The sequence below is a fragment of the Aythya marila genome (assembly GCF_965140915.1).
Source record: "Aythya marila genome assembly, chromosome: 7".
In the NCBI taxonomy this organism is placed as follows: domain Eukaryota; kingdom Metazoa; phylum Chordata; class Aves; order Anseriformes; family Anatidae; genus Aythya; species Aythya marila.
In genome coordinates, this window is record NC_139048.1 from 11,404,871 (window position 1) to 11,432,470 (window position 27,600).

General features: G+C 39.0%; 1 protein-coding gene across 3 annotated transcripts in view; it reads left to right on the plus strand.

Moving 5' to 3' along the window:
• SORCS1 (sortilin related VPS10 domain containing receptor 1) overlaps positions 1-27,600 on the plus strand; it is a 286,519-nt gene that overhangs the window by 213,862 nt on the left and 45,057 nt on the right. For all 3 annotated transcript variants that reach the window (XM_082765411.1, XM_082765413.1, XM_082765412.1), the window contains exons 7-16: positions 1,202-1,320; positions 4,033-4,122; positions 9,387-9,566; positions 14,070-14,216; positions 19,916-20,018; positions 20,428-20,504; positions 21,675-21,766; positions 22,787-22,894; positions 23,912-24,029; positions 25,676-25,806. In XM_082765411.1, the coding sequence (XP_082621537.1) occupies positions 1,202-1,320; positions 4,033-4,122; positions 9,387-9,566; positions 14,070-14,216; positions 19,916-20,018; positions 20,428-20,504; positions 21,675-21,766; positions 22,787-22,894; positions 23,912-24,029; positions 25,676-25,806 (1,165 nt within the window). The remainder of the gene's footprint in view (positions 1-1,201; positions 1,321-4,032; positions 4,123-9,386; positions 9,567-14,069; positions 14,217-19,915; positions 20,019-20,427; positions 20,505-21,674; positions 21,767-22,786; positions 22,895-23,911; positions 24,030-25,675; positions 25,807-27,600) is intronic.

Below are 27,600 nucleotides of genomic sequence, written 5' to 3' on the forward strand. Positions count from 1 at the left end.
CCTTAAACAAAGTACAACTTCTTAATTGATCTGAAAGAGACTAAATTGAATACAGAGAATCTGGTTCTGTATTCTGGGATAAATTACTGTCATGAAAAAAATCAAACTGTTTTCCTTCAGGTGATGGATTACGAGATGAGCACCCTGCAGTGCTTCAAAACAGGAGATGAAGAAGTCCCATATGGTAATAGCGGATGAGTTGGCTTTAGGGCTGCATTTAGGCCATTTACTCTGAAGCAAACAACTCAGTGAAGCTCAGATATCTAGCTTCAAGAGCGGAATGATTGCCCAGGTCTGCCAGAGTGCATTTACCTGCACAGTTAACGGAGATGTAGGTAAAATTTTTGAACCAAGTGGTGATATGGATTACTCTGCAGTGTGTGAGTGCTATAGGAAATGCAGAAGGTGTGCCAGGAAAGGGTTCCTCAGTGGTGCCTTTATGGGGCAGGTGTCCTCGTACTTGTGTATATTTTGGACCTTGGCCATGTTCTTAATAAATTCAGGCATGTGACTGTGGAGAAGCTGTCATGGCCTCCAGTAAATCCCCCACAATGGGGATGACAGGTGAACTGTGGCGGCTCGGCACAGAATATATCTATCCTGCAGCATAGATGCAATTATTCAAACCCATGGTCACTTTGGGATTCACAGGACTTGGGCTGTTTGTTGTCTCTGTGAAGTGTCCTTCATGCCTCTGTTGTTCCTTCACTTGGTTAGTCCCTCAGTTTAAGCTTAAACCTGGGTAGCATCCAAGTAAATTCAACAGTACAGGTAATAATGCTGAATGATACATCCTTGACTAGTTTTGTGTCAGACGTAAGCCACAAGCATTAAGTTGTGCCACCTTCAAACACTGACTCTGATGTACTCCCAGCATGAAACACAGAGGGTGGAATGGAGTAATTAGGTTGGGCTCTCTTGGTACAAAGGAGCTCTGATACCTGGCTTAGTATGAAATGAAAGAAATTATGAGAGGCCGATCCATGCGGAGAACAAAAGAACTTAAAGGAGGAGAACAATGAAAGGTAAATTTACCAGAGGTATAAGGGAGAAGTGTTAATGTTGCTTTGAATGGGTGGTGTCACTTCATATCACATGAGGCTGTGAAGCAGAAATGTGGCCTCAGCAAGTAGGTTTGTGACAGTAGGGAAAATCTGTGCTCAGGATCTCAAGTGTCTTGTTTTTGTCCTTTCCCTTTCAGATGCCCAATACATCACCTGCAAGATGCAGAACTGCAGTGAAGCCACTCGAAGCAAACCCTTTCCAGGCTATATTGACCATAACTCCCTGATCGTCCAGGATGACTATGTCTTTGTTCAGGTGCAGAACACCCTCTTCTCTTATTTATTCTATTATTTGATATTCTATTACTTTCTCTATCCTTCTTTTGCATGCATGTGCATATATGTTAACTCCCAACTAATCAGACCATAATAAAGGCACTGAGTGGATTGTAACTGTTCATTACAATGCTAATGGAGTTTCTTCTACCTTTAGTAGCTTGTCACTGTAGGGTCATAGAGTTCCTGCCTGAAGCATCCACTGTGTGTACTGGAGTAATCCTCCATGCCACTCCTGGAAGCTCATCGGCATTCTCAGATTAGTGTTCTCACCCGCCAGCTCAAAGTGACATGTCAGTCTTCTCCTATTGCAAGGGCAGTAGACTGAAGCTGTTTTAAACACAAGAAGGAAATAGAAAAGAGTCAGGGGAAGAACCAAGGAAGGAATAATCAGGCTTTATTGTTACGCCTCAGTTGTGATTATAGTGAAAAGGCTGAAGATGAGATGTACTCAGCCAAGCTGTGTTCCAGGTGAGAGCTGGAGAATAGATCTGAACTACTATGGATTTCATTAGCCTGCTGCCAGGGTCCATTTAATAACAGATGAAAAGGACAAAAAAATAATAACAGAATTGTGGGAAACATGGAGGTGAACCAGAAATCATTAGGACTGAGCTGGTTTTCCAGACAGCTTATATTCTGTCATGGTTGGGGATGGAGTGAAGAGAGAGGATTGATATTTTGAATTGAGTGAGTTGATTGCTAATTGCCTTCAGTTAATGAACTCAATCATAAACATAAATACCTTTCTAAATCATGCACAAATAAATCTGGAACATACTTTCCAGAGTAGCTTTTGTGCCTTCTATGTCTGGGACATAAAATGTTTATGAGGTAAGAAAAACAGGGGCACACAATGCTGTTCAGACTCGCTCTCTAATTTCAGATTGACTGTGTGTGTGTCATGAATGACACAAGAACTGTGGAGTTCATATCTAAATTGATTCATTGCTTCATCACTGATGCCTTGGTTTTGTGCTCTTCAATATTGTCTTCTCTGTTCTGACCTAATTTTACAGCACACTAGAGAGAAGTTAATCCCTTTGCCCCACTTAAAGTCAAAGCTGGGGAGATTGTCTGCCTTTTTGGACAGCCCTTGTATTTTGATGCTTTTCACTTTCTGCCTATAAACTGTTGTGTAGCGTTATCAGTGCTGTAACATTTCTTTATTCCACCTCAGTGCTAGCTGTATGGTAGAAGGAGGAGAGTGTGAGGACAGGAAATCTCTTACAATCTTTCCCTTAATGTCATGAGGAACTTTTCACAACCTTAACTGGTCAAAGAGATAGTACTTGCCAAGTGGTAATAATTAACACTTGCATGAATGAAATAATATTTTAATCCCTGGAAACAGTCCCGTCCCCCTCCCTTTTTTTTTCCTTCCTAGTAGTCAATGAATTAACTGCTGACGGGTAATTTCAAATAGCATTCTTCTAAGGATTACATATGTAAGTTATCTGGCTTACAAGTAATAAAATAAATAATTGCTAAATAAAATGCTGAGTGATATTGGACTTTACCATATCCCAGAAACTGTTCTTCAGAGGAGGATTAGTCTCACACTAGACACGGAAGGGATGGAAGAATAGATGAGTTCCATGAGAACCTGCCCCAGCCTTCATCTCCATCTAGCTTTTCTGCAACTAAAGGAGAATTAGTAGGTTCAAAAGGTGAAAACAAGGGAAAGTGGGTTCTTTTTTCCCACTACATCTTGTTTTCTTTACAAACACACATTCACTCTGGCCTTCCTTCCCCAAATTGTTGATCAGTTCCCTCAAAAAATAGTTGAAGAGCTTTAATATAAGTAGTTCTTAGCCTCTACGTATCTTCCATTTTAAACGATTGCAGTGTCTTCTAAAACACTCACTGCTAAAGTGAAGTCTTGATAAGTCCAGATAGCAGGCAATTAAAGCAAAGTTCTGCATGGAGAATCCCTCAGAATATTTTTTCCTTCAGTGTCTTTCATGCATGGATTTCAAAGTAATTTACAAACATTGATTATGCTTCAGCAGCTAACATTGTCAGCTTCTCCCCTGTCCCCCCCCCCCCCCCCCCCCCCATTAAGATGTGGCATAAAATGAAACCACACATTGTTTTAACCCAGTGTGTTCAAGGGATTGCCATCAGTATTTAGGCACTAATATAAATAGCCAGATTTACAGAAATACCAAATCAGCTCAGGTTCTCCTGCCTTCGGGAGATGTGAATGCTTAGGTGATCTGGAAACATGGCTTGTGCAGGGCCACACAGGAACCAGATCTGGAGATATATATAGAAATCAAGCATCGTGTCTGCCAATCTGGTTCCCTAACCAATAGACCACATCAGCTCTACAAACAGAAAACAGCTTGTTTTGTGGTAAGAGGAGAGCAGATGGTCAGCAGGTGACATAATGGCCTAAACGAAGCTAAGGTTACACCTTCCCAATACTTTCACCTGAAATTCTGGCCTTTACCTCTCTTTGTAGAAAAGGGGATTTCTCTTACTCTCTCTTTTTCAGCCACTGTCAGTTGGATCAATGGTTATTCATCACCTGTAACAGCACTGCAGTTTTAAGCCACCGCCACCAGTGCTGTGTTGTATGCCTTGTCAGTTTTTGCTTGGTGTTTTCACTGGCAATAAAAATATTAAAAAACAAACAAACAAACAAAAAAAAAAAACACTGAAGATACCTTTTCTGCTTTTCTCATAGTTAACGTCGGGTGGACGACCACATTATTACGTTTCTTATAGGAGAAATGCATTTACACAGATGAAGCTGCCAAAATACTCCTTGCCCAAGGTAAGCTGTTGTTGCTGGAATGCCCATATGTACCTACATATTTTTGATTATTCAGAAATTATTGAATTCAACACAAGTAACCACAAGATGGCATGCAATGAGTGAAAACATCAGTCTTTTAAGAGAACATTTCCAAGCAAAACGGGACTCAAAGTCACCACTTTGGCTAGTCAAGGACATTAGTATGAAATACAGACAGATACCATGGCCTATGTCAATTAATTTTTGAGGGATTCTCTTTTCTTGTGTGTGTGTGTTAAAATTCCCTTCTTCTTTTCCTGTTCTGAGTGGGTCACTTTTTGTACTTTACCTCATTAGCAGATTTTAATGGGAACCAAGCAAAGAGATGGCTTTGTGTGTCTGCTCCTTATCCTCTCTAATTAAGAACAATGGTGAATTAGCATGGGAGCTTGAAAGGCTATTACTGCCTTCTGTTGCTGATTTTTTTTTAAAGACCTGTATGAAATGTTAGCTCCATTTTGAAGGAATCACCATTTTGCAGCTGGTTTCCTAACTGCTTCTTAACAAAGACAAAGAGCCTTTTAATTCTTGTTATAGCTGGCTTAAATGAAATCTAAGCTCAAAGGAAGCAAATATCTGGTGGATTCTATGTGAGATCTAACATCTGGAGACAAATGACGATCCCTGCTTAATTTGTGGGAATGCAAAAGGGAAAAAAAGAAAGTGCAAGGTCAGCTTGTTCCTAGAAGTTGAAAGTACATTATTATTTGTAGATGGAAATATTCAAGGGGATAATTTGGCTATTATCACAGCTGGTTGTCTTTGATTCCTCACTCCAACAGGCCTGTCTAAAGTGGATTGACTAGGTGACCTTCATCATATAACCAGACTGTAGCTCAAACCCAAGCCTTCAGAGCCATATCTTACTTACACAACTGTTGTACCTTTGTTCCTGTTTACATCACTGGAAAAATCCAAGCTCTCAGGACTTTGGGGACCCTGCCATGATATTTTTTTTTTTTGGGCTCTGATGCAAGAGAACTGTCCAGTGAAACATAACTTAAATGTTTCTATTAAAGTAGAACATATATTTTTGCTATAAAATGCAAAGATCTGGAGATTGAATTCCCATTGTACTTCTTTCTACAGTCCCAGGCAAACCTTGTACTTTGTGTGAGACCTAAAACTCTCACTGCCCCAGAATCTTCAGTCATGTTTTAAGATATTACTCTAAAGCATAGATTGAAACTTCCCATGCAAGTGGGAAAGAATTACTCTGTCAATTCAAATACAATCTAAACAAGTATAATATGAAGTAGTCCTTAGCAGATGAATTGCATTTTTAGGATGGGTTTTGTAACATCCAAATCAGAATTGTTATTTATAACTGATTCAGACCATTTGCAGAAAGACTGATTGTTTTGAGCTGGTTATCTGCTTTGCCACACACTTATTTCTCCAACTGTCCACCTTCTCAAAGAGATCTCTGGAAAACCAGGGAAAATGTACTATGATTAAATTCCAGCATGTTCTCAGAGAATAGGTATAAGAGTAATACATTCATGTTATTTGACTGGAATTAAAAAGCAGATATTTAAGGAGATAAGATGCTTTGTCACAAACTGGGAATGTCTTCAAAGACCGAAGAGCTACATTTGGCTTGGAAGGAGCTACAGTGGAGCTGTGGCTGTCTGGGAGTTTGATATCAAAGCAAGATAGCTGCTTTTATTAAAAATGTACAAAGCACTATATTATTCAAAGGAATTGAAACAAACAGCTTCTTTTATGCCTAAATTCTCTTTCATCTCCTTCAGCTAAGAAAGTGGGGCCAAATATGGTAAACAGTGCTAAGCGACTTCTGGAATTGAAGATAGAAATATCAAGCTTTTTGTCTCTGCATGTCGCTCCTCCTGAACTGGAGGGGTATGATGATAGGCAGCTCTAGCAGGTGATATTGCTGTTCGAGCAGGAATGGCCTATAGCAAATCAAAACTAAGATATTCTGGCTGTTCGCATTGATATCTTGGTAACCAGTTTGATTAAAAGCCTGAATGAATGTGAAACTCTCTCCAACACAAGCATATGTCTTCACACACGCACAAGGTTGCATTAACCCTGTAAATGGTATGTATTGAGACTTATTAACTTCTGCAGTGAAGTTTCTTTGTGAAATGCTACTTCCCATTTTGTACTACAGCACCACAGTATGTTCTCTTTTATAGACTCTGTATTATCACTCACAATAATCACCTTAAATGTACACACAGGGTGCTCAAACTTTCTCCATTTTAGACCGATGCACTGGGCAGACATCTTTGAATGCAAAAGCAAGACAACCAATTTCTCATTATAAAATACCTATCCATAATCTGGTGCTGGACTGAATACTGATTGAATGGTGGCTGTGGTACTTCTGTTTTAAATTCATTATCTCGTTTCAACCTCAGAATAATGGTAGAAGCAATAACCAAATAAAAAATCCTGAAATAGAGACGTTAAAAAGCGCTGATAATCTCAGTAATTGACAGGATAAAATAGGCACTACACATTGCTGATATTTAACTTGTCAGGAAGGAAAGTACCCTGACCAAGTGCAAAAAGGGTAACTGAAATATGTTTAGTGATTCAGAAAACCTTGGCCTTTAGTGATTTGAGCAGATACACGATCAGACCCATGCACAACATCATGCTCTGGCTTTGTCTTTGGAAAGTCAAGAAGGACACATAGTAGAACTGCATATTAATGTACCTCCACTGTGGTCTGGAACAGAGGAAAGCTCAGTTTCTCATAGGCAGGTGCATGGGGAGTCCCCTGAGGTTGCAATGGCTGTATGAAAAAGGTTCTTCCTTTCCCCTCCCTCTTTCTGTAGAGAGCTCAAATTAACATTTTATTATTATTATTATTTTTTTTTTTTTGGACTAGTGGAAGACTCAGTCAAATTCTTGCTCCATATCAATATGAAGGCACCTTTTATTTATTTATTTATTTATTTATTTATTTATGCCTTCCTAAAAAACACTACCTACCATGAAAAGCAAAAAAAAAAAAAAGTTAATGAAAGATGTGAATGTGATATGCTGATCAATTTTGATTTTCCTATTGTGAAAACCAAAAAATCTTTAATGTTGATCAATAATGTGTTTGATGCCTGTATACTGAATCCATTCTATCAAACCAGTGAATTGTACCTGCATCTACTGGACAAGGCTGTATTCAGATGAAAAGTTAATGGATCCAGAAAGGCAAACAGTTGGAATATTATTTTCTTTGACTTTCTATACTATGTGTATTATGCTATTTCTGTCTCAATATGTGCTTCTCTAGGCTTAAATTTCTTTGAGCAAGCCTTGCTGTGTTCTTAGACTTGCATATTATTTCATGATCTGATCAAAGCTCAGGAAGCATCCAGCAAATATATTAACTCATTTGTTTCTTAAACATACTTGAAATTGCCTTTAAATTTTCCTGGTGTTGATCAGAATACCTTTTTACCTCTCTGCCCTAGTTATTAAAATACTACTGATTAAAATGGTATATTAATGAAACTGTACATTCACCAGACAAAATGAGCTTTATTTATATTCTTTCTGTTTAAGTAGAGAGGTCTGTCCATGTGTATGCACCCCTATTTAATCTCAAGTTTAAATTTGAGATTACAGCTGTGCTAGCCAATGCTGCCTGAAGCACACTGGGGTCATCTACTCATGTAGTTCTACCAGCAGATTGACTAGGGTGATAGTCTGAAATGAGAAGCCTCTGACAAACAGCTGTGACAGTTACTTCTATTAGCACAACTGGGGCTGAGAGAGGATATCTGTTCATAGCCACAATCAGTAGAAGCCAATGGGACTTATATTAACTTTCCTGTTGCCTCAGGATTTAAACCAATCTCTTCCTCCACAAAAATAGCCCTTCTTCTGGGATAAATTTTTCTGCAGCACAAAGAAGCAGGTAAATCAAGTGAATATTCATTCACTCCATACTCAGATCTGGATGTGAATAAATGAACTACTTTTCTGAATTTTAACTTCATGGTGAATCCACTTTAAAATTTATGTCAGATTTTTTCTGTATATTATTTTTCATCTTTACATTATAATACTATATCTGAAAGTATTAATTCCCCCTTATAAAATAACAAGAAAGTAAATTGTCAAAGACTGTTATTAACAGAAGGAAGAAGTAGCATCAACTTCCAAAGAATATATTTTCTGATAGAGCTCCCAGTTTTGCATATAGAAAGCCCTGGCTGAGATTAATGGATGCAAAATAGCTTTGGGATATCTGCCCAAAGCAGACAGCTGAATCTTTTGGGAATCACCTAGTTCTAAGAAGTCTAGATTTGTTGTCCTACCTCCACAGATTTTTAAGGCACCAAGGAACTCAGGGCTCCTGTATTGGGCAAATATAGCCTGGGAATTTCAATGGCTTAAAAACAAAACAAACCAACCAAACAAACAAACAAAAAAAAACACACTAGAAAGAAGGATTCAGGTTTAATAGATTTTTTTTTTCCTTTTTTTTTTTTTTTTTTTTTATTTTTAATTATGCACTCTTTTCATTGTTTATTGTCTACTGTAGCACAGAACAAACACAGAAAAATAAAACAAAACCTCACTCATAATGCTAGTGATCTAACTACAATTCTGCTCTTTATATTTAGTGAGGCTTAGGAATGTCTGTCTGTTCTGTTGCTGGAGGGGTGTTTAGCACAGTGGTCCAAGGCTTTGGCTCCTAGGTGACACTGTCATTAGAAATAATAAACAGCAGGAACATTAGCTCTAGGTGTTCACCCATTATATCCTTCTTGTATCAGCTTCATACTTGGTTTCTGAGAGATAGGCAAGAAGCAGATGTTTCCAATACTGCTTTTTTTTTCTTTATTTGTTTAAGGAGTTTTAATATCTGTGATTGTACTATCACAAATGGTATTGTTCAAGCACCAAAAATTAAAAACAAACAAATGAAGAAACACGAAAAAAAAGTACTCATTAAAATGAAAATTTTGGTAGGGTGGGGAAAGTGCTGCTGTATGACACTGTATTTCCAATGTAAATATTCAATTAACACCTTATCATTTAATTACTGCTTTGAAAGTTGGCAGAAGAGAGCTGTTGTAAAATATTCCTAGATGGAATTCTCCACTTAGATGAATGTTTCTCCAATACAGGAATGTTGTCTGCAGTTTTCAATTAATCTCCAGCCTAAATATATCCTTTGCTCCTCTACAATTACTGTGATGCTCTCGGAAATGACAGAGCAGAGATCCCTCTTGTAACATGCCTCTGTTTTCTTTCCGCAGGACATGCATGTTATCAGCACAGATGAGAGTCAGGTGTTTGCAGCTGTTCAAGAGTGGAACCAGAACGACACATACAATCTGTATATCTCCGACACCCAAGGGGTGTATTTCACCCTGGCCTTGGAAAACGTCAAGAGTAGTCAAGGACTGGAAGGGAATGTGATGATTGACCTCTATGAGGTATGTCATGACTCCAAATTTCTCGTTCCTATCTAAAAATCTCATATGACCTCAATACCATTGCATTCTTCCGCATCAGCCTCATAGTATGCATATGAACAGCAGAGCCAAATCTAAACGCATTTTTACCCTTCTTTTAATCAAAGATCTGAGTGCAATTAGATGAGTTTCAAGCCAAGCTTTGCACAGGTGTTGAAGCTAGGTCCAGCCTAATAGTTTGAACAGAATCACTGCTGTGCTCTCCAGTAGATTCTCAGGTGAGGAAAAGCTCATATCTATGCATTGGAAGATGTAACAAAACAGCTCATTCAGTTCCTAAGTTTCTCAGCCAAAATCCAGCTGACCCAAGCTTCTGACACACATTGGTCAAGCCTATGGTTCAGAAGGTTCCTGGCACTGTGAATATCATAATTCTCCAACTCTGCCATTTTAGTTGTGCTTCTGAAAACCTAAGCTCTAGCTATAGAAGGAAGTAGGACAGTAGTTTTCATCTATCTTTGTCACCTTCTTCAGCTTGGACTCTTCTGGGAAATGAACTAATTTTAGATAGACCCTCCTGGACTATCCCATGAGCATAGAAACTCTCATACTTCACATTGTTGTCACCTTTACCCCCAAGCCTTTTCCAGACAAGTGCATTCTGCCTAAGCTTACCTGTAAGAAGGCCAATTTACATTGTCTTTTGTGACAACTGATCCTAAGAATAGGACGCTCAATGTATGCTTGTACTTCTCCTGGTCTGATGCCAGTCTTACTTCTGGAGACAACTAAGTAGAAATTCAGTACTCAGATGCTGTTTTTAGGGTCAGCTTCTCTCTTCAGATCTCTTCCAGTGGATTATATGACCATTTTGAGCCAAGAAATAACTCTGAGTTCCTTTGAAAATGAAAACTCTTCCTGTATTTCCCCATCACTGTCTGAATATTAGCTCTAGTACACAGTTTGCCTTCAGCTGCCCTTTACTTGGAAACCACCTTGAATTGTCCAAACAGAGTCCAAGCATTGTACATAAATGCAAATGAGTTGTAGGAAGTTAGGCACTGTCATTTCCTAGTCATTTGGAGTTTTCTACTATTAATCTCTCTGCGATGCTGGCAGCCCATGGAGAAGCTGTTGCCTCTTATTACTGTCAACTCAAGAAGCAGTTTCACTGCATTATGTAAAGGTGTCCTACATCCCGGGGGGAAAGAAAAGCCTTTGTTTTTTATTAGACTGACACTACACAGTAACCTGGATTGAAATTGATAGAATTAGACTTGTAGCGTCATATCTGCAGATTATCTAGATAGAAAGAATATTGGCTGACACTGAACCTGGCACAAAACTTCCTTTCAATTTGATGTTCTAGCTGGAAGGGAACAGAAAGCCATCCAGCGGGATTCTCCCAGTAGGGTTGTTGCAAATGATGAATGCTCTAGGGATAAATGGAGATCAAGATCAGAGAAGAAAAAAATCCATAGATAAATTAAAAGGAAGTGGAGAAATTGCAAAATGACTCCTTCTGTAGTGACAGAGGATATTTAGTAAAGCAAGATTACTTGAGAAGATGCCAGAGAAATGCCTGTTAAGTGTGCATGTGTCTGTATGCATATGTTTGACAGGTACAAAAAGAAAGTTCATCTGGTTGAATTGTAGTGAATGTGTTTCTGTGTGCAAATTTCTAATCTGGTTCTGCAACAAGGATAAATATCCTCAATTCTTTTCAATGGAAAATTGTATTGGGCATGAGAAGAAAATAGAAGTTTTTCCCGGTGCCTCATCATGTTCTTCTTTCTTTTCTTCTGGAGAAAAGTTCCCAGGAGGCTTTTACTGGGAGATTGTTATTTCAGGGTGTGGGCTCTTCTGCTTCTGGACATTGTAGTGGATGAGGAGACCACTGCCAGTGGGACATTGCTCCTCTTTCTGCAGGTGGGACAATGCAGGGTATGCGAATAGCGCTTCTCTCTGTCTCCTTCCAGTGCCAGTGCATCTGCATGACACTGGACCCAGCATTAAGTGGTTCTGTAGTTGCAAATTCCTAGAGACCATTGTAGAGGAAGGAAAGAACAAGAAGCACTGGGCAGTGGGTACCCAGTGTAATTCCTACACCTCTTCAGTGATGTGTTGTGGCTCTGCTTGACTCTTTAGAGAGACTGTTCTGCAGCAAGATCATCCAGCCCATGGGATTCCAGCCTGAGAAATACTAGTTGTCCTTTTTAACATGAAGAGAAACTGGTTTTATTTATTTTTTCTGATTTGACTGGTGATTGAAACAGAAAGGGGCTCATTATTAAAGAAGGAGATGTGAGGAAATGTACCTGTAGCTGTGGCATACATTCCTATCCAGGACTTCTACTTTTTAGTAGTATTTTGGGTGGGAAACATGTTTGAGGTTGCTAATGGGGAGTGAAGAGTGTGTTTTGAGTTGCGTGCTTTGAGTGTCTTGTATTAAACTTCCACTACAGCATTAGTACCTACACACAGTGCTTGTGAGGCAGGGAGGGATTGTCTACAAAACCCAGGCAGGCCTGATAGAGTGCTTATTTCTCTGAACACCAGTGGCCATGCCCTTACTTGTACAAGTCTGTGTCTATTATGATTGTATTAACAAGTCATTGTGTGTGTCACGGATGTGTATACGCAATACCTGTATCTCTTCCTACCAAGAGCACACAAGCATGTATACCATGTGCAGTCTTTTTTAAGATAAAGCTGTCCAAGGCTGACAGCATAACTTACACTTTGCTTTCTCTGGAAAGCATTTTGAGTCCCAGCCCAGGACTAGAATCATAAAAAGAAAAATTCATAGGATTTCAGAACACATTTATCACCTGATATATAAAATGCTTTTTAATCATTTATGGCCAGCATTTCACAGGGACTATATAATACAACTATTTCAGGACAACAACGAAGAAAAGTACAAATGGAGCTATAGGCTCTGGACTCTGGCAGTAAAGGAAGAACTATGCTATTTTTTCCAGCCCCAGCTATTCATACAATATTACTAAGAGAGAGAGTACCCCTGTCTTATCAGGATGCCTTTATACCACAGAGAAATCCTGAATACTTATTCGGGAGAAACAAAACAATCTAGGTCAAACATGGAAAATATTGCCTTTTTGTGCTTATGTCAATAATATATCACTAAACTACTTAATTTAAAGACTATTGTCCATTATAGCAAGTCATGTCTAAGTCTTTAAGTAACTTCAAATAAAATTCAGTGCCATTACTCAAGGTAGAAAAGGCTATTCAGAATGAATAAATACACCAATGTACTGTACCGATGCACTCTACAGTAGAAGTGCCATGACATGTGGCTATAAGTGCAATAAGGTCCTATTAACTGGGAGTAGTGTCATCCAGATAAAATCCCATAATTAAATCCTTTGAGCTGGAACAAACTCTGAATCTGCTGAGTAACCATTTGCCACATGATGCATTTTAAGTAATAATCTCTATGAATAAAAAGCCTTGGTGAATGATCCGGTGCACCAGCTCTGCATCATATGAAAAGATTGGGAAAAGAAATATGAAAAGACTGAACGGGCTTGATGGAAAACAAAAAGTTTCTCACTTTCCCCCACCTTCTCCTGATTTCCCTTCCCTTTTCATTGTAGCACTCAGACTGCAGAATGACAGCCTAACAAATTCATTCGCAAGCTGCAGCAACTATTGGATTATTGATTTTCAGTGTGCTGAGTAGATGGGAACATTCTGCAATGTGAGTTGTGGTTTGTGGTTGACTTTTTTTTTTTTTTTTTTTTCTTCCCACTAAGGCACTTTTGGGCTCGATTCCAGTGTGAGACTGTTAGCATAGCATCTTTCCAAGATCCTTCTGCAAGTCAGTGGAGCAAACCTCTTGGATAAAATATTGGGAAGAATAAAAGAATGACTGTCTCATTGCTAGCTCTATAACTAGCATTCTGGGTGGGTTTTTTGAGTCACTGATGCTTCAGTTTCCTCAAAATACAAAACTGATATAAAAAATCCAGTGTACCCCAAGTTACCCTGTTGAAACATTTAGAACTATGGAGCACATTGAGATCCTTGGATGAAATATCTTAAGCAGGCTGTGTGAGAATAGAAGAATTAAACAGCAAGTGTATATTTGCATTGTCATTTTCTTTGCAAGGTCAAAATTGCTGCTGTTTCCTGCCACTGCATGTAAGAGACAGATAATTCCCCTGTAGATATTTCATCTTTCAGGGGAAAGGATGTCTACCCAGATGAAAGATTGTTGCTTTACAGATAATGCTATTGCCATCTTACCGTGTTCCTATGCTGCTTCTGAAATACAAGCTTTTTCTTCCATTTGCCACCTTTTCACCTGTGATGGTCTTATTATGTTCCCAGCCCTTCAGTTTGCCGTCTTTTGATATTCCTTGGTAGTTGTTGCCCTGACATCTGCCACACTGACACAGCCACCAGATCCCTGTTGGGTTTGACAGGGCACAAAAGACACGTACAAAGAACCTGCATGGGCTTGATCTATTTTTCAGCCATGTCAATTTTTCCTAGGTAGCAGGGATAAAAGGAATGTTCTTGGCTAACAAGAAGATTGACAACCAAGTGAAAACTTTCATCACCTACAATAAAGGGAGAGACTGGAATTTGTTGCAGGCTCCGGACACTGATCTGAGAGGAAACCCTGTTCACTGTCTCCTAGTAAGTACCTGGGCGGGGGGGGGGAAGGATGGAGAGGGGGGAGAGGGGACGACTTGGGAGTGCTAACAATCCAGAACAATCTTTTTCTACCAGGTAACAGAAGGAGAGGGCAGAACCTCTCCATGTGGTGTAACTCACAGCGGCAACGCTGTATTTTAAAAGTGTGGTATGTCAGGCTTGGGCCACCAGATGGCATATCAAGAACTGGCATTGTAATTGAATGTAATTTAATTTCTGGAACAAAAGGAAGCGTCATAGATCAGTTTCCTTCTGCACAACTGATGGTCTCCGCTTAAACAGCAGGTGAAACTGGATGCCGTTTCTGCGCAGTTGATTCTCTGGTCACTAGATGGGAGGAGTGAGCTACTGTAGCTCACGAAGTTTCAGGAACCCTAATAATTTGAGACCGTCTCATACAAAAAGAGAACTGTTTTCTTCCAGGCCAGTCTGTTGGCACTGTAAAGAGTTATCATTTTCTCTATGAGCTCAAAAGTGAGAATTGACATATTCATGCAAATATATGTACTGCTGTGTGTTAGGTGTTTTGTTGTACCTGTGTCTGCACCTATCGATATAGATCAGCATATAGATAAATCTTTAATCTTCATTATAAACAAATGGTTTCCAAGAGTAAAAGGGAAATACACGGTTTTAGCAGAATTGTAGCTCTCTGTTAAATTGGATAGCTTAGCCTGATATCTACCTTTTTTTTTTTTTAGCCTATGTCATCTATACCCTCCTGTAGAAGGATAATAATCTGAACTCTGCTTTTGAGATTTTCAAGAGCTTTTATATTAAAAAATTCTAACATGGCTCCAGGCAAAATCAGGTGCATTACTTAGACTGCTCTTCCTGCTACTGTCCTGTACCTCCATGTTGTTTGTAAAATAAATAAATAAATCTGACTTGCCATTGTGGTTATAAATGAACCAGAGGTTCTGTTCTGCAGGGTCCTTACGGAACAGTTGTTTGCAGAAGTTGCATACTGAATGAAAGAAGATGCTATTACAGCATCTACTATATAGTGGAAGTGGTTCTATGGCAGAGGATAAACCAGGACTGGACGGTTCTTATGGAAAAAGAGAATAATGGCTCCCTTAAGCCTTCCCATCCATGCTCCACAATAATCATCGGTACCTAAGAACACAATTCAGTCAGTTTAAAATTAGATCAGATATGTCTATAGAAGCTGGGGTTCCCTTAGGCATGATAAACTTGAACAAGACAGACAAGAGATCATAATCAGGAGCAAAAGTGTGGGCACTTGTAGGGGCTCATTGAGAACTGACAGAGGAGGTTTTGGTTCCCTGCAATTTGCAGTCACGTCCTTGTAGTTCCACTATGCACAAACTACAGCTTAAACTCTGCCTCATTTTAATTTTGCTTTCTACAAAACCGTGTGGTTGACCTGAGAATTGTTTCCACCTATGCAAGCTAGATGGGAAGCTTCTCATCCTGTTCTCATGACCACCTCCGAAACACACTATGACTTGGGTTTGGATAAGTATCTCAGGTCAGTGGGCTTCTGTAGAAATTGATCACTTGATTTCAAGGTGGTCAGGGACAAATCCTTAATGGACTTAAACTGTGTTATCTGAGGCTTTGCTATTCCAGAAGAAGAATGGGGAGAAACTTATCCCTTCCCTGTGATTAAGTCCAGAAGAATGTTTAGCCATGTTTATTTTTCCTCTTCCAACCCAAACTATTCTACAACTCTATGGTTCTAAAGAAGTTGGGAGGGATAGGGGGAATTTCAAGGTGAAAGCACTGTAAATATGTCTGCAAATGTCAGGGTTCCATAAGGGCATTCTGCTCAGGAAAATCATGGAGAAATGAAATTGTCCCCTGCTCTAAGGCAATTCTGTTCCTTGTCAGTATGACATAGCTGTAGTACTTAAACAATTCATGAGCTCATCTCACCTCTGTAGCTCTACTCTGTCTAATTCTGCATCACCAATAGTTTTACCCCTCTGTGTCAGTCGTTCCTTTTCCTTCTACATATTACTGTTCCTGGCACGATCCTACTTCTCCTTATGGCATAGCTAGATGAATTCCTAATGGTCTATTGTAAATCTATCTTAGCTTCCATCATTACTCCAGGACAGATACTAATGCTTTCACACTGCTGGTTTTCAGCATAATTGTCTCTAGCTATAGCTTGGAACACAGTGATGATGTACATCTCAGCTTTTGGCAGAATGGGATATGCCTGTTCCTGGAGTGACTGGATTATCATCCCAAGCCTGAGAATGGAATACTTATCCTGTCTTTAACCTCAGCCTAAACTAAGGGAGAATAAATGCAGAAATAAGGAGATAGAATCTCAGTTGTCAGCTAAGGAAGTTAAGAGGGAATCTGGTTGAAACACAAGGCAAACAGACAGAGACATCCCTCTACCAATAATAAGCTCAAGGTGTTTGGTTGGTTGGTTGATTGGTTGGTTTTGTTTGTTTGTTTGTTTCAAAGTCAAAGAATTCTTTGCATTTGTTTGTGAGATTGCTCTGAATAACAAGGATGGAGGAAAGCAATGAAATTCTATCTAAGCCCAAGGTTTAATTTTTCTTGTTTATACCACTAGTTTTCTAGGCTGAATACACTTAATCTTCATAAAATAGCTGCCAAAGTATGATATCCCAAAGATTCTGGTTTTGTTTGATACTTATCTTGTGCTGTGAAGTGGTTAACTGAGGAGTAATTCTATCTTGCAAGTTATGGGCATCTGTCTAGGAGAGTTAATCAATTAGCTTTCAAGGATGGTCTTGTGGTTAAAACATTGGGCTGAATCTCAGGAGAACGTTGATTCAATTTTTAGGCCTATTTCCAATTTCTTATGTGACCTTGGGCAAGTCATTTATTTTCTCTGTGCCTCTCTTCCCCAGACATCTGTTTATTCCCTCCTACATTTTGGTTGTCTTGTCTGTATGGATTATAAGGATTTCAGGACAAAAACACATTTCTTATTGGGGGAGGAAGCATTCACACCATCTGCCACAGAATAATTTCAGCATCCAGGTGAGGTGTTGTGAATATCCTTCCTGGAAGTGTTTTCTCTTTGTATTGCCCTTTGCAGTTGCAGGTGAGCAAATACTGTGACCACCCCTAGTTTCTGGATGGTGTCTAGCATTATCCTTGTACTGCAATACTTGGCCTGACTCCTGATCAGGGACAGTCAGTAGTAGCTGCTAGACATACAAGGAGCACTTGTTTCTAGACAAATTATGATTGATCTGAATAATTATTTTGTGCCCCTTGCAGGATAAAACAGGTCTTAGACATACAAGGTGTTTGGCTAGAATGGAGAAGTTACTTTTTAAGCTGTGTCCAGTTGTCAGTACAGTCTCTGTGCAGTACTGCACTCCAATCAATAAATCATACCACTAGAAACACTGTCTCTTTACTTAGAGAGGTGATACGGCTTTTAATATTTGATGTATTTATTCCATTTCTGTCTACTATATCTGTAAAGTGTTACAAATTTGAAAGAAAAATTTTGGTAGCACAAAAACTTGGGTCTAGTGAGATCAAATCTATCAGATTGGAGAATTGGCTGAGTTGCTGCCATTAGCTACTGTCTTGAAAATTCTGAGGTGGACTTGGAGTATGTAGTTTTAAAAATATGTTCTGTATTTAGTTCTGTAAAAGGGGAGAATTCATTCTCTTGTAATGTTTTTCCACTTCCTTTATGCATGTCAGCTCGATTTGGTTTCCACTCCCTCCCCGTGCCCCCAGGCTGCTCTAGCAGCTGCCCTCGCCAGGCTGTCGGTTAGAGTTAGGCTGCTCAGTACATCCCACTTGGCAGCTTGTGCTCCTTTCTGCACCATCCCATGTCTCTTTTTCCTGTCTCACGTAAGTGAGAGCTCCCAACCCTCCTCACCACCTTCAGTCACCTTTAAAATAAATAAATAAACCTGCCTTTTGTGGTTGTCTTTATCCACAGGGAGATTTTCAGTTCAGAGTCCTAGACTCCTACCTGGAGATGTGATATATTAAAGGTATTCATACAGTGACTGCAGAGGAAGCCTACAAAACTTATGAGGCTGGAAAATTAGCACTTAGACATGTAAGAGAGCGAGACCTGCCTCCTTAGGGCCTGAAGAGTCTTCTGCATAGCATCCTGCTTGTCATACAGGCAAGCAAGCTGAAGCATGTGCTTTGCTGTGTTTGCGTGCCCAAACCGTCTGATGTCCCCTTGTCCTGGTTTCAGTTAGCACAGAATTAATTTTCTTCCTAGTAGCTGGTGGAATGCTGTGTTTTGGCTTAGAATGAGAAGAGTGCTGATAACACCCCGATGCTTTAATTGTTGCAGAGCAGTGCTTATACTAAGCCAAGGACATCTCAGCCTTTGCTCTGTCCTGCCAACGGGCAGGCTGGGGGGTGCAGTAAGAGCTGGGAGGGGACAGACCCAGGACAGGTGACCCAAACTAGCCAAAGGGGTATTCCATACCATCTGACGTCATGCTAAACAATATATAGGGGTGGCTAGCCGGGGGGAGGGGGCCGGACTGCTCGGGGTTAAGCTGGGCATCGGTCAGCGGGTGGTGAGCAGTTGCATTGTGCATCACTTGTTTGTACATACTATTATTACTTTCGTATTATCACCATTGTATCATCATTATTATTATTGTTATTATTATTTTTGTTATTTTTTTTTCCTGTCTTATTAAACTGTCTTTATCTCAACTCACGGGCTTCACTTTCCATTTCTCTCCCCCGTCCCAGAGAGGGAGGGGGGAGGGTGAGCGAACGGCTGCGTGGTGTTTAGCTGCCGGTCGGGTTAAACCACGACACCCCTTCAGTTTGGTCAGTTAGCTTTTGGTTTTCTTGCCAGTATTTTTCCCCTTTCTTTCACATAGCCTGTTTCATGAGGCTTGGAAGAAAAAAATAAAAATAATAAATAAATAAATAAAAGATTGAAAATAAAACCCAAAGGAAAGTAAAAATTATTAGCAATTTTCAGAAAAAAATAAAAATTAGACAATTTCAGAAATTTCCAGACTACAGTTCTGGAGACAATCATAATGGCCACTTTGGCCTGTGTTACCTTCTTGCTCAGCTGATTTATTCTGTACCATTCCTGTCTGATCTGAGTACCTGAGATATAAAATCAATAAGAAATAGGTAAGGTTTCTACTGATGTATTTGTAATGAAATCTCAAAGGTCACATCCACATGGGGTGATGATGTATTGTATTAAACAACTTTTAAGCTGACATTTCCCAGTTCTGATACTTCTTCCTACCACACTACACTGATAAGTTTATATTGCTTATCATTGTAGAAAAGAGCTTGAGCACTGCTGCTCTGTGAGTCACTTCATCATATCTGTAACCTAGCTTGCTTCTCAAGAGACCCAACAGTTAGGAGTGCTAGGTAGTCCCTACCATTACCTGCACTTTCAAGTCTAGTTGCCTCCTTTGTGAGAACAGCCTCAAAGATCTCATCTTTGTAAGAGAGTTTCACCCTAGTGAAACTCCTGATGGGAAAGAGCTACATTGGAAATGGACAACAAAGGCCTCAGAACAGTGGCCATGTCTTTTAGAGGGTGGCTGGATACAGTGGTTAGGAAGAAGTATTTGAACTTCTTAAGAGTAACTGCTAATTGGTATCTTATGCCCTATACAGCACAAAAGCCTGTAGAAATAGGAGCATGCATTTCATGTTGTGTCTGGTTTTTACTTTTATTTCCCCTTTCTCCATAGCCCTATTGCTCCCTTCATCTTCATCTGAAGGTCTCAGAGAATCCCTATACCTCAGGAAACATCGCCAGTCGAGACACTGCCCCCAGCATTATTGTAGCATCAGGTATGAAACAAAGATTTCCTGTACATGATGTGCAAACACAGAAAATGTTGAATGTATGATAGGCATGGAGGGTGTTGACTAGCTTGTGGGATGTCACAAACAGAAGTCGTCATGGACCTTCAACTTAACTGTTTTTTATGGAAAATGGCTTTCAGGATTGAGCCTACCAGACATTAGATTTGAAACAGGCAATTTCCTTTTTGTATAGAGGTGTATAGAAATGTATGATTTTTTATTTTTTTTTTAACATATATTTTCTTCAAACTGAGTCTCTCCTTTCTCCTCCCTTCTCTTCCCAAAACTAAAAGCTCTGTACTTACAAAAGGAAAATAAATATGTTTACTCTATCAATTTGGTAATTCTAATGTTTCTTGAAGTCTTGTATCACTAATCAATGTTCTTCTTACAGGCAATATAGGCACTGAACTGTCAGATGATGACATCAGCATGTTTATTTCTGCAGATGCTGGGAACACATGGAGACAGGTATATGACACTGAATCACAGATCTAAATAGTAATTGTAGGAAACTGTCAAAGAAAAAGATTCAAAATGCCTTTTTTTTTTTTTTTTTTTTTAATTCGATACAGCTTTTTGCAAATCTTTTGCAAAAAGGGAAGACTTCTCTCCTGAGAGGTAGAGAGATGCCCAAAGAAAAGGACTATGTATGTCATTAAGCATTATATAACAGAAAATTATTTTTGCACTACGCAGTTTAGCTTCAGTTTAATCCTGTATCAGACAGAAACACATTAAAATATGAATATTTAAAGGGAAGGACTGTGTTTCTTGTTATTGTTGTTTGTCTCTTGTACTGATCAAATTATTTTTCTCTTCATCCATTATTATACATGTACTTTCTTATCAATAACACTATTCTACTCCCTCATGTGTGGGACTCATTTCACCTGAGTTGAATTGTCCAAAGCTCAGTGTCTCTCTACAGCAATTATCTTGCTTTGTTCTGAAGTTAATGGAGAAAAAGACAGAATGCATTTCATCTTGTTCTGAAGCTTCTGTCTCTTGAATGATTGCAGAAAGAGACTAGATGATGCAGTTAAATCATTTTCCTAATATTTGGTGGAATTCCACCTGTTAACAAAGCACTGTTACCTGTCAGTGTGTTTACCTTCAGAAAGGGAAGTTCTATTCCCATTTTCTAGATGAAATATTATGTCATGGAGACCGCGTCACTTTCACAGACTCACAAGTACTGCTACAAAAACTAGAGAGCAGATGTTTGCAGAAAGCAGAAACCAAAAAGACACAGAAAAATAAAATCTGTTTAAATATTTGATATTCCAGGAATCTAATTATTTTACAGTGTTTGACCAGCCATCATTTTAACCTCTATATCACTTGTGTGTGCTATGGCCACATACATGCATGCACATCAAGTTCTTCAAACAAAACTCTGTCATCAAATAGAGGAAAATTGTTGGTCCTTGCAGAAGTTCATGTTTCTAACTTTTGCTAAGCAGAGGCATTTCTCTGGAACCTGATCAGACTTAAAAAGGAACTGTTGCCATACAGGCTGTGTTCTTCTACTCAGTAGCTTCTGTAGCACATACCTATCCTCTGTCATAATCATACTTGAACTATGACATTTTCTTGTTACTAAGCAAAATAGATCTAAATATATGTTTATTTTTCCAGATCTTTGAGGAGGAGCACAGTGTTCTGTACCTGGATCAAGGTGGAGTACTGGTTGCCATAAAACACACATCTCTGCCTATCAGGCATCTCTGGTAATGAATCTGGTTCTAAATTTGATAGTTTGATGCCCTTCCTTTTAGATGTGAAGAAGTAAGAAGTTAGGCTGCAGTCACTGTTTTTTTGTAGCTACAATCTAGAAAATACCATTTAAGAAATTGGCAAATGAACTCAAACAAAACTAAATCTTGGCAATTCCAGCTTGCCCAGTTTCATCTTGGCCAGATCTTAGATACTGTCAAGATAATTCCATGGCTTCCCTGATTTACTAAGCTTTGGCTTCTTGAATTTGGTTATTTATATAATATGCAGTTTGGATTATGGCTTTTCCTCTTATTAAGTTGCCAAAGTACTCTTAATTTTAAAAATTATTGATTAAATTGTCTTCTATATGTCAGGCAACAGTTATGAATGAGAATTTTGTTGAGTATCACCAGGGTTATGTAGCTAATAAGACAAGAATGTCCCTTCTAGTTAGCACCCTTAGTTTATATGGTAGGTAGAATAGTTTTATGCTGTTTTGAATGTTTTACTGTCATTACGGTAAGAGTTATATCTAAACACACAGACTCAAGACTGAAGAAGTGAGGAGTGGTTCCAAGCTTTCACTTAGATCCACTGCAGGGAAGACTGCTGGTCAGATGAGACAAACCTCTCATGCTCTGGGAATCTAACCTCCTTAAAATGTCTTATGTTTTTGACCTAAAAATAAGGTGCTCAAAATTAGTAGTGTATTTAAAAATAAAATAAAATAATAATAATCTGAGTTGTAGGCTACATTGTACCCTTAAAGCACCAATCTCTAATATAGCTTTATTAGTTTCTGCCACTTAAGTATTGGCCTTGGCGTAGCAGTATAATGCCAGACAAGCTTGATCAATGCTATGAGTTATGGTGCTCCCCCAAAAAGTAGTTATTTCAAGGACTAAAAATCCAGTATTTGAGAATAAAAGCTGCTTCCTAATTATCCATAGCATCCATAGTGGACTGGTGAGTCCCCTCAAATAAAGCTGAAGGTGAATAAAATAAGATACTAATTCTGCTTTCTCCACTAGGCTAAGTTTTGATGAAGGGAAATCTTGGAGCAAGTACAGTTTCACATCTCTCCCACTGTTTGTAGATGGAGTTTTAGGGGAACCTGGAGAGGAAACTCTCATCATGACGTAAGTGAGCTTGCCATCATACTAATGTATGTACAAACTGTGCCATAATTATCTTATGAGGATCGATTATAACATAACACTCTTTCGGGCTGGTGACCAAACCGAGTGTTATCTGAAGCCAGGAGTATGTAGACTTCTGTTGCTGAATCATCAATGTCTATTTCTGATATGATTGAGGGAATGACAGTATGGTTCCTTGCAAGCTGTAAACACATTATCATTTAGCTTACAAGCATGAAACCCCACTCCTCAAATTGAATGTGATTTAAAGCAGAGTTACTCTTGACAGATGAATATTTAAAAGAAAAATGGTGGACTATTTTTATAGCTGTGGTTTTGCTACTACTTTCTATTTTTTAAGTGAGAAGCAGAAAAATGAAGACATTCTTTGTAAGAATGAATGATAAAATGTTGCCTGGAGGCTGACTCACAAAAAATTGTGATTAGTTTCAATGTGGTATGCTGAGAACTGCATTGTGCATAAATCTGGATTCACCCTGCCTGAAATTGTGACATTTTACCTGAGATCAAGTTTGGAAAAATAGGTGAAAATTTATTTTTCTGTCTGTAAAAAGTGAACTGACCTGTAATAAACAAAATATTTGGCTTGGAAATTAACCTGAGTTAGCAGAAATTTAGGAAGAATGGTACCTTAATGTACTGATTTTAATTCTTGTTGAAATGATTCCCAAAGCTCATAATTAAAATATGAAAATCCTGCAGGTATGACTGTCTCCAGCCTATGTCAGGTCTCTTCTGTTTGATCAGTTTGGAGAAAGACAGAATTGGGAGGCTATTGATCCACAGAATAAAAGCTATGTGTAATCTAAGAGGTTTGTGGGTATTTAGGAGCCTAAGTCTCACTTCCACTATATCAGTCAAGTGAAAATCAGTAGGACTAGGACTTCCAAAGCAATTAATCTCTGCTGGAAATTTGTCAGTGACTGTACCTCTGTAACTACTAGACTCCATGTGGTGCTACCTTTTACTGTATGTACTTTCTGCTGTGTTCTGTAGAGTGTTTGGACATTTCAGTCACCGATCAGAGTGGCAGCTGGTGAAAATTGACTACAAGTCCATTTTTGATCGGAGGTGTGCAGAAGAGGACTACAGGCCTTGGCAACTCCACAGCCAGGTAAGAAGCAAGGAGCCCGGGATCTGGCCTGAAGCTAAATGATCCTACAGTTAAAGATCATCATGACCCACTGTTTTTTTCCTGTTAGTTATGATTCTTATCCAGAGCTGAGGGATGCAGCAGCAGTAGAAGCACTGCTGCTAAAAGAGGCCCAGACTCCTTCCTTCTGAGAAGTCCCATCCAATTTCTTCATCCTTACCTCCTTTCTCTCCTTCCATTCTCTGTCCTCATAGTCTGTATCTTAAGACCCTTCTAGTTCTCTCAAACTTGTTTCCCTACAATCCAGCCCTCTCACTCTCACATCTTATTCACTTGTTTTCATACTTGCTCCATCACTCTCAGCTGTTAGTTCTACTGTGAGAGCCAGACACTTTATTCCCCATTCTTTTGGGTCCCCCTGTGCCCTGTCCCTGGAATCCTACATGCAGGGGCTGCACCACTCCTGGAAACATCTCTCAAGTAGCCAGCAAGCCAACCTGCTATGCGCTGTGCCTGTGCCTGCCTTGGGGGCATCTTCCCAGCTCTGCTAAGTTTGACACAATGCCTGTCTTATATCAGATTAAAACAAAATATGGTCCAAAATCTGTGGTTATATAAACACCGCAGGCTCCACTGAAGTCTAAAGAGATACATACATTTTTATATCATCAAAGGTTGTCTTTCTGTGCTGGGCAATAATTTAATAATGAATATGAAATGAAAGTAGCTTGACTCCGACTAGCTGCTCATACAAAGCACAACACCACACCAAAAATACCAGTTATGCCTTAGATCTTCAGATGATGAAAATCGGTACAGCTTCCTTGAAATTCAAGAATTCACAGCATTTTACATGAGTTGCCATTCAAACCCTTCTCTTTTCATGGGCAAATCTAAACCATTAATATTTTCTTTAACTTACAGCGCAAAAGGTAACAATTGAGACCCCACTGTCTTCTGTTCTTTACTTTCTTGTGCTCACATAAGCAAAAATGCCAAGGATTTTGCAGTATATCTTTGAGGATGTTGGCTTTGGAGTTTGCAGAACTATTTTTAGGAAGACGGCTGTAGACTTTTGCCTTTTGATTTGCTTTCCTTTGAGATTACAAGGCTGAGCCATGTTTTCTAGATAGAAATGTTTAACAGGGTGCTCAAGATAGTGAAAAGACAAGGAAGTGTTAACATCCAGTACATAACAAATCAAACCCTGAAAAACCTGAACTCAGAATCTGTGGAAAGTATTTACATATACGTGTATTACTAATTTCTACTGAACAAAATCATTGCCAAAGAGATTAGACCAAAGAAATAGACCTGCTCTATCTCAAAGAGCAGAGGGATCAGGCTGTGGTTTCAGTTGCTGTGAAACCTAATCTATAAATGAGAAATGGGCCTGAATCAAATACTTACCGGGTCTGGAACAAATTCAGAACTGAATCTGATACATAAATAAACCCAGATCATTTATTGGTGTGTATTTGAAAAGCTGCTTTAGTTTCAATTTAAGCTTCAGTAGCTTTAATTAGCTCCACTGTACTGACATGGTATTTGACTTCCCATCTTCTTCCCTTGAGTCACAGCCCCTATTATTGCACAGTCTTGAAAAATTGGGTGTTACAAACAGCCTGGTGGGTGTCAGAGAAAGATATTTTCGGTTTTGTTTCCAGGGAGAAGCTTGCATCATGGGAGCAAAGAGGATCTACAGGAAACGCAAGTCAGAGAAGAAATGCATGCAAGGAAAATATGCAGGGGCTATGACCTCAGAGCCATGTGTGTGCACAGAAGCAGACTTTGACTGGTGAGCAATGAGCACAAAAAAATGTGTGAGATTACCTAAAATGACATGCTTCCCATCCCACAAAAACAGAATTCACTAGAGAGTCTGTAGGCTTGCAGGGAGCAGAAATTAAATGTGTAGGTGGCTAAGTAGATTCCTCCCTGATAGTGTAGGTATGTCAAAAGAAAGAAAGGGAAAGTAAGTATCTGTAATCCTTGTTAAAGCTCTCACAAAACTAATGCTGAACAAGCCATTTTCCAGGTCTCATTTGAGCTTTTTGCAGTATTAAAGTAGAAGGTTCATTTAGTCTAACTTCAGCAATGTCCAGGAATTGCTGTGAAGGTAGTACATATGACATAGTGTATAGTGTGTGTTAAGAAAATAAATTATTCATGCATAAATACACACAGTGTATTTATACTGTATATACATGTAAAAATAAGTATATGTAGTATACTAAGCAAGTCTTCAGCTTTTGGAAATCAAATATCTAGGGAATTACTCTGCTGTTTTTTATATCTGGACTATCACTTTTGATATCTTGACATTGCTTTCATTAATTTGCTTAATCTCCCAAAGTCTTTTCTCCTCTCCTGTATTTTATGGGAAACAGTGTCCATTGCTGAGTTATTAATGGAGTGATGAAATGTCAGCTTCTGATTTCATTTCAAAATTCCTGCTGATTCACAGTAATTTGCACAAAACAGACAGGGAACCACCTTGTTGGAATCTCTCTATCAGTGTTTTCTCTGAGTCTGAGACAGTCCTGAATATTAATAAAATTGATTTCATGATTTGCTTCTACAGAAGTTTGTTGCAAGGTACAGAACAAAAGTACTGTAGTGATACTTGCTAGGGGAAAACATGCTTGTATTTCTTTACATTCAGTTAGAGGAAACTTTCTGCAAAATGTCTGCTGAGCTGTGAAACAATATCTCAGAGAAAACTTGGGGACATATGACAGACGTTCACATTTCACATGGACCCACAAGACCCTTCAAATCTGATGGAATCAGCAGAATTAGGCATTTTTGAAAGTCAGCTTGTTAAAAGTAGCTTGAGAAGAGAACCCTTAAAAGTACTGCAAGTTTCTGTGCCAAGCAAACTGATAAAAGGCCTTCCCTCGCCTAGGAGGGTCTTTCTTCTCTTGATGGAAACACTTTTGTTTCAGGGCAGACTATCATGTTCCCCTCCAATGCTCTCTGAGCTCTTGTTTTTCACGTAGTTCTCAGATCTGGATTTTTACTTTATCCATTTCAGCTTCCTTCTCCACTGCCTCTGAGGAAAAATGAATAAAATATTTCCATAAACATCCAGTTCAGAAATATTTACCAGAAATAGTAATCTCTTATTTATCTACTTAAAACAGTCAGAAGCATAATTTTACATAGATTTTCCAGAGAAAGGTGGAAAAGCCACTGGGAAGAGATGACAGAGGAGAAAAGAAATGACAATAAATAAATAAATAAATAAATAAATAAATAAATCTGCTGGCTCATCTGAATTTGTCAGCCCAGCTTTACTGTGTTAATAAAAGGAAAGCTACTGCTTCTGTGCCATAGCATTCTGTGCATGCCTTCTTAAACTCTGCACTAGGCTTCCTTTCTAAAGCATCCTGCATAAGCTAGTCCAAAGAGAAATTTGGAGGAAAACTGGTGAATGAAGTCTCACTGAGAAAGGATGTCCTCTGTAGGGTTCTTCCTGCAAAAGGAAGAAGCACTTTCTTCATCCTTATTCCATGGTGTTTTTGAATTATTTATTTGTCTTTTTTTTTTGTCTGTACTGGGCTCTGAATTAGAGAGGATTGAAGGATTT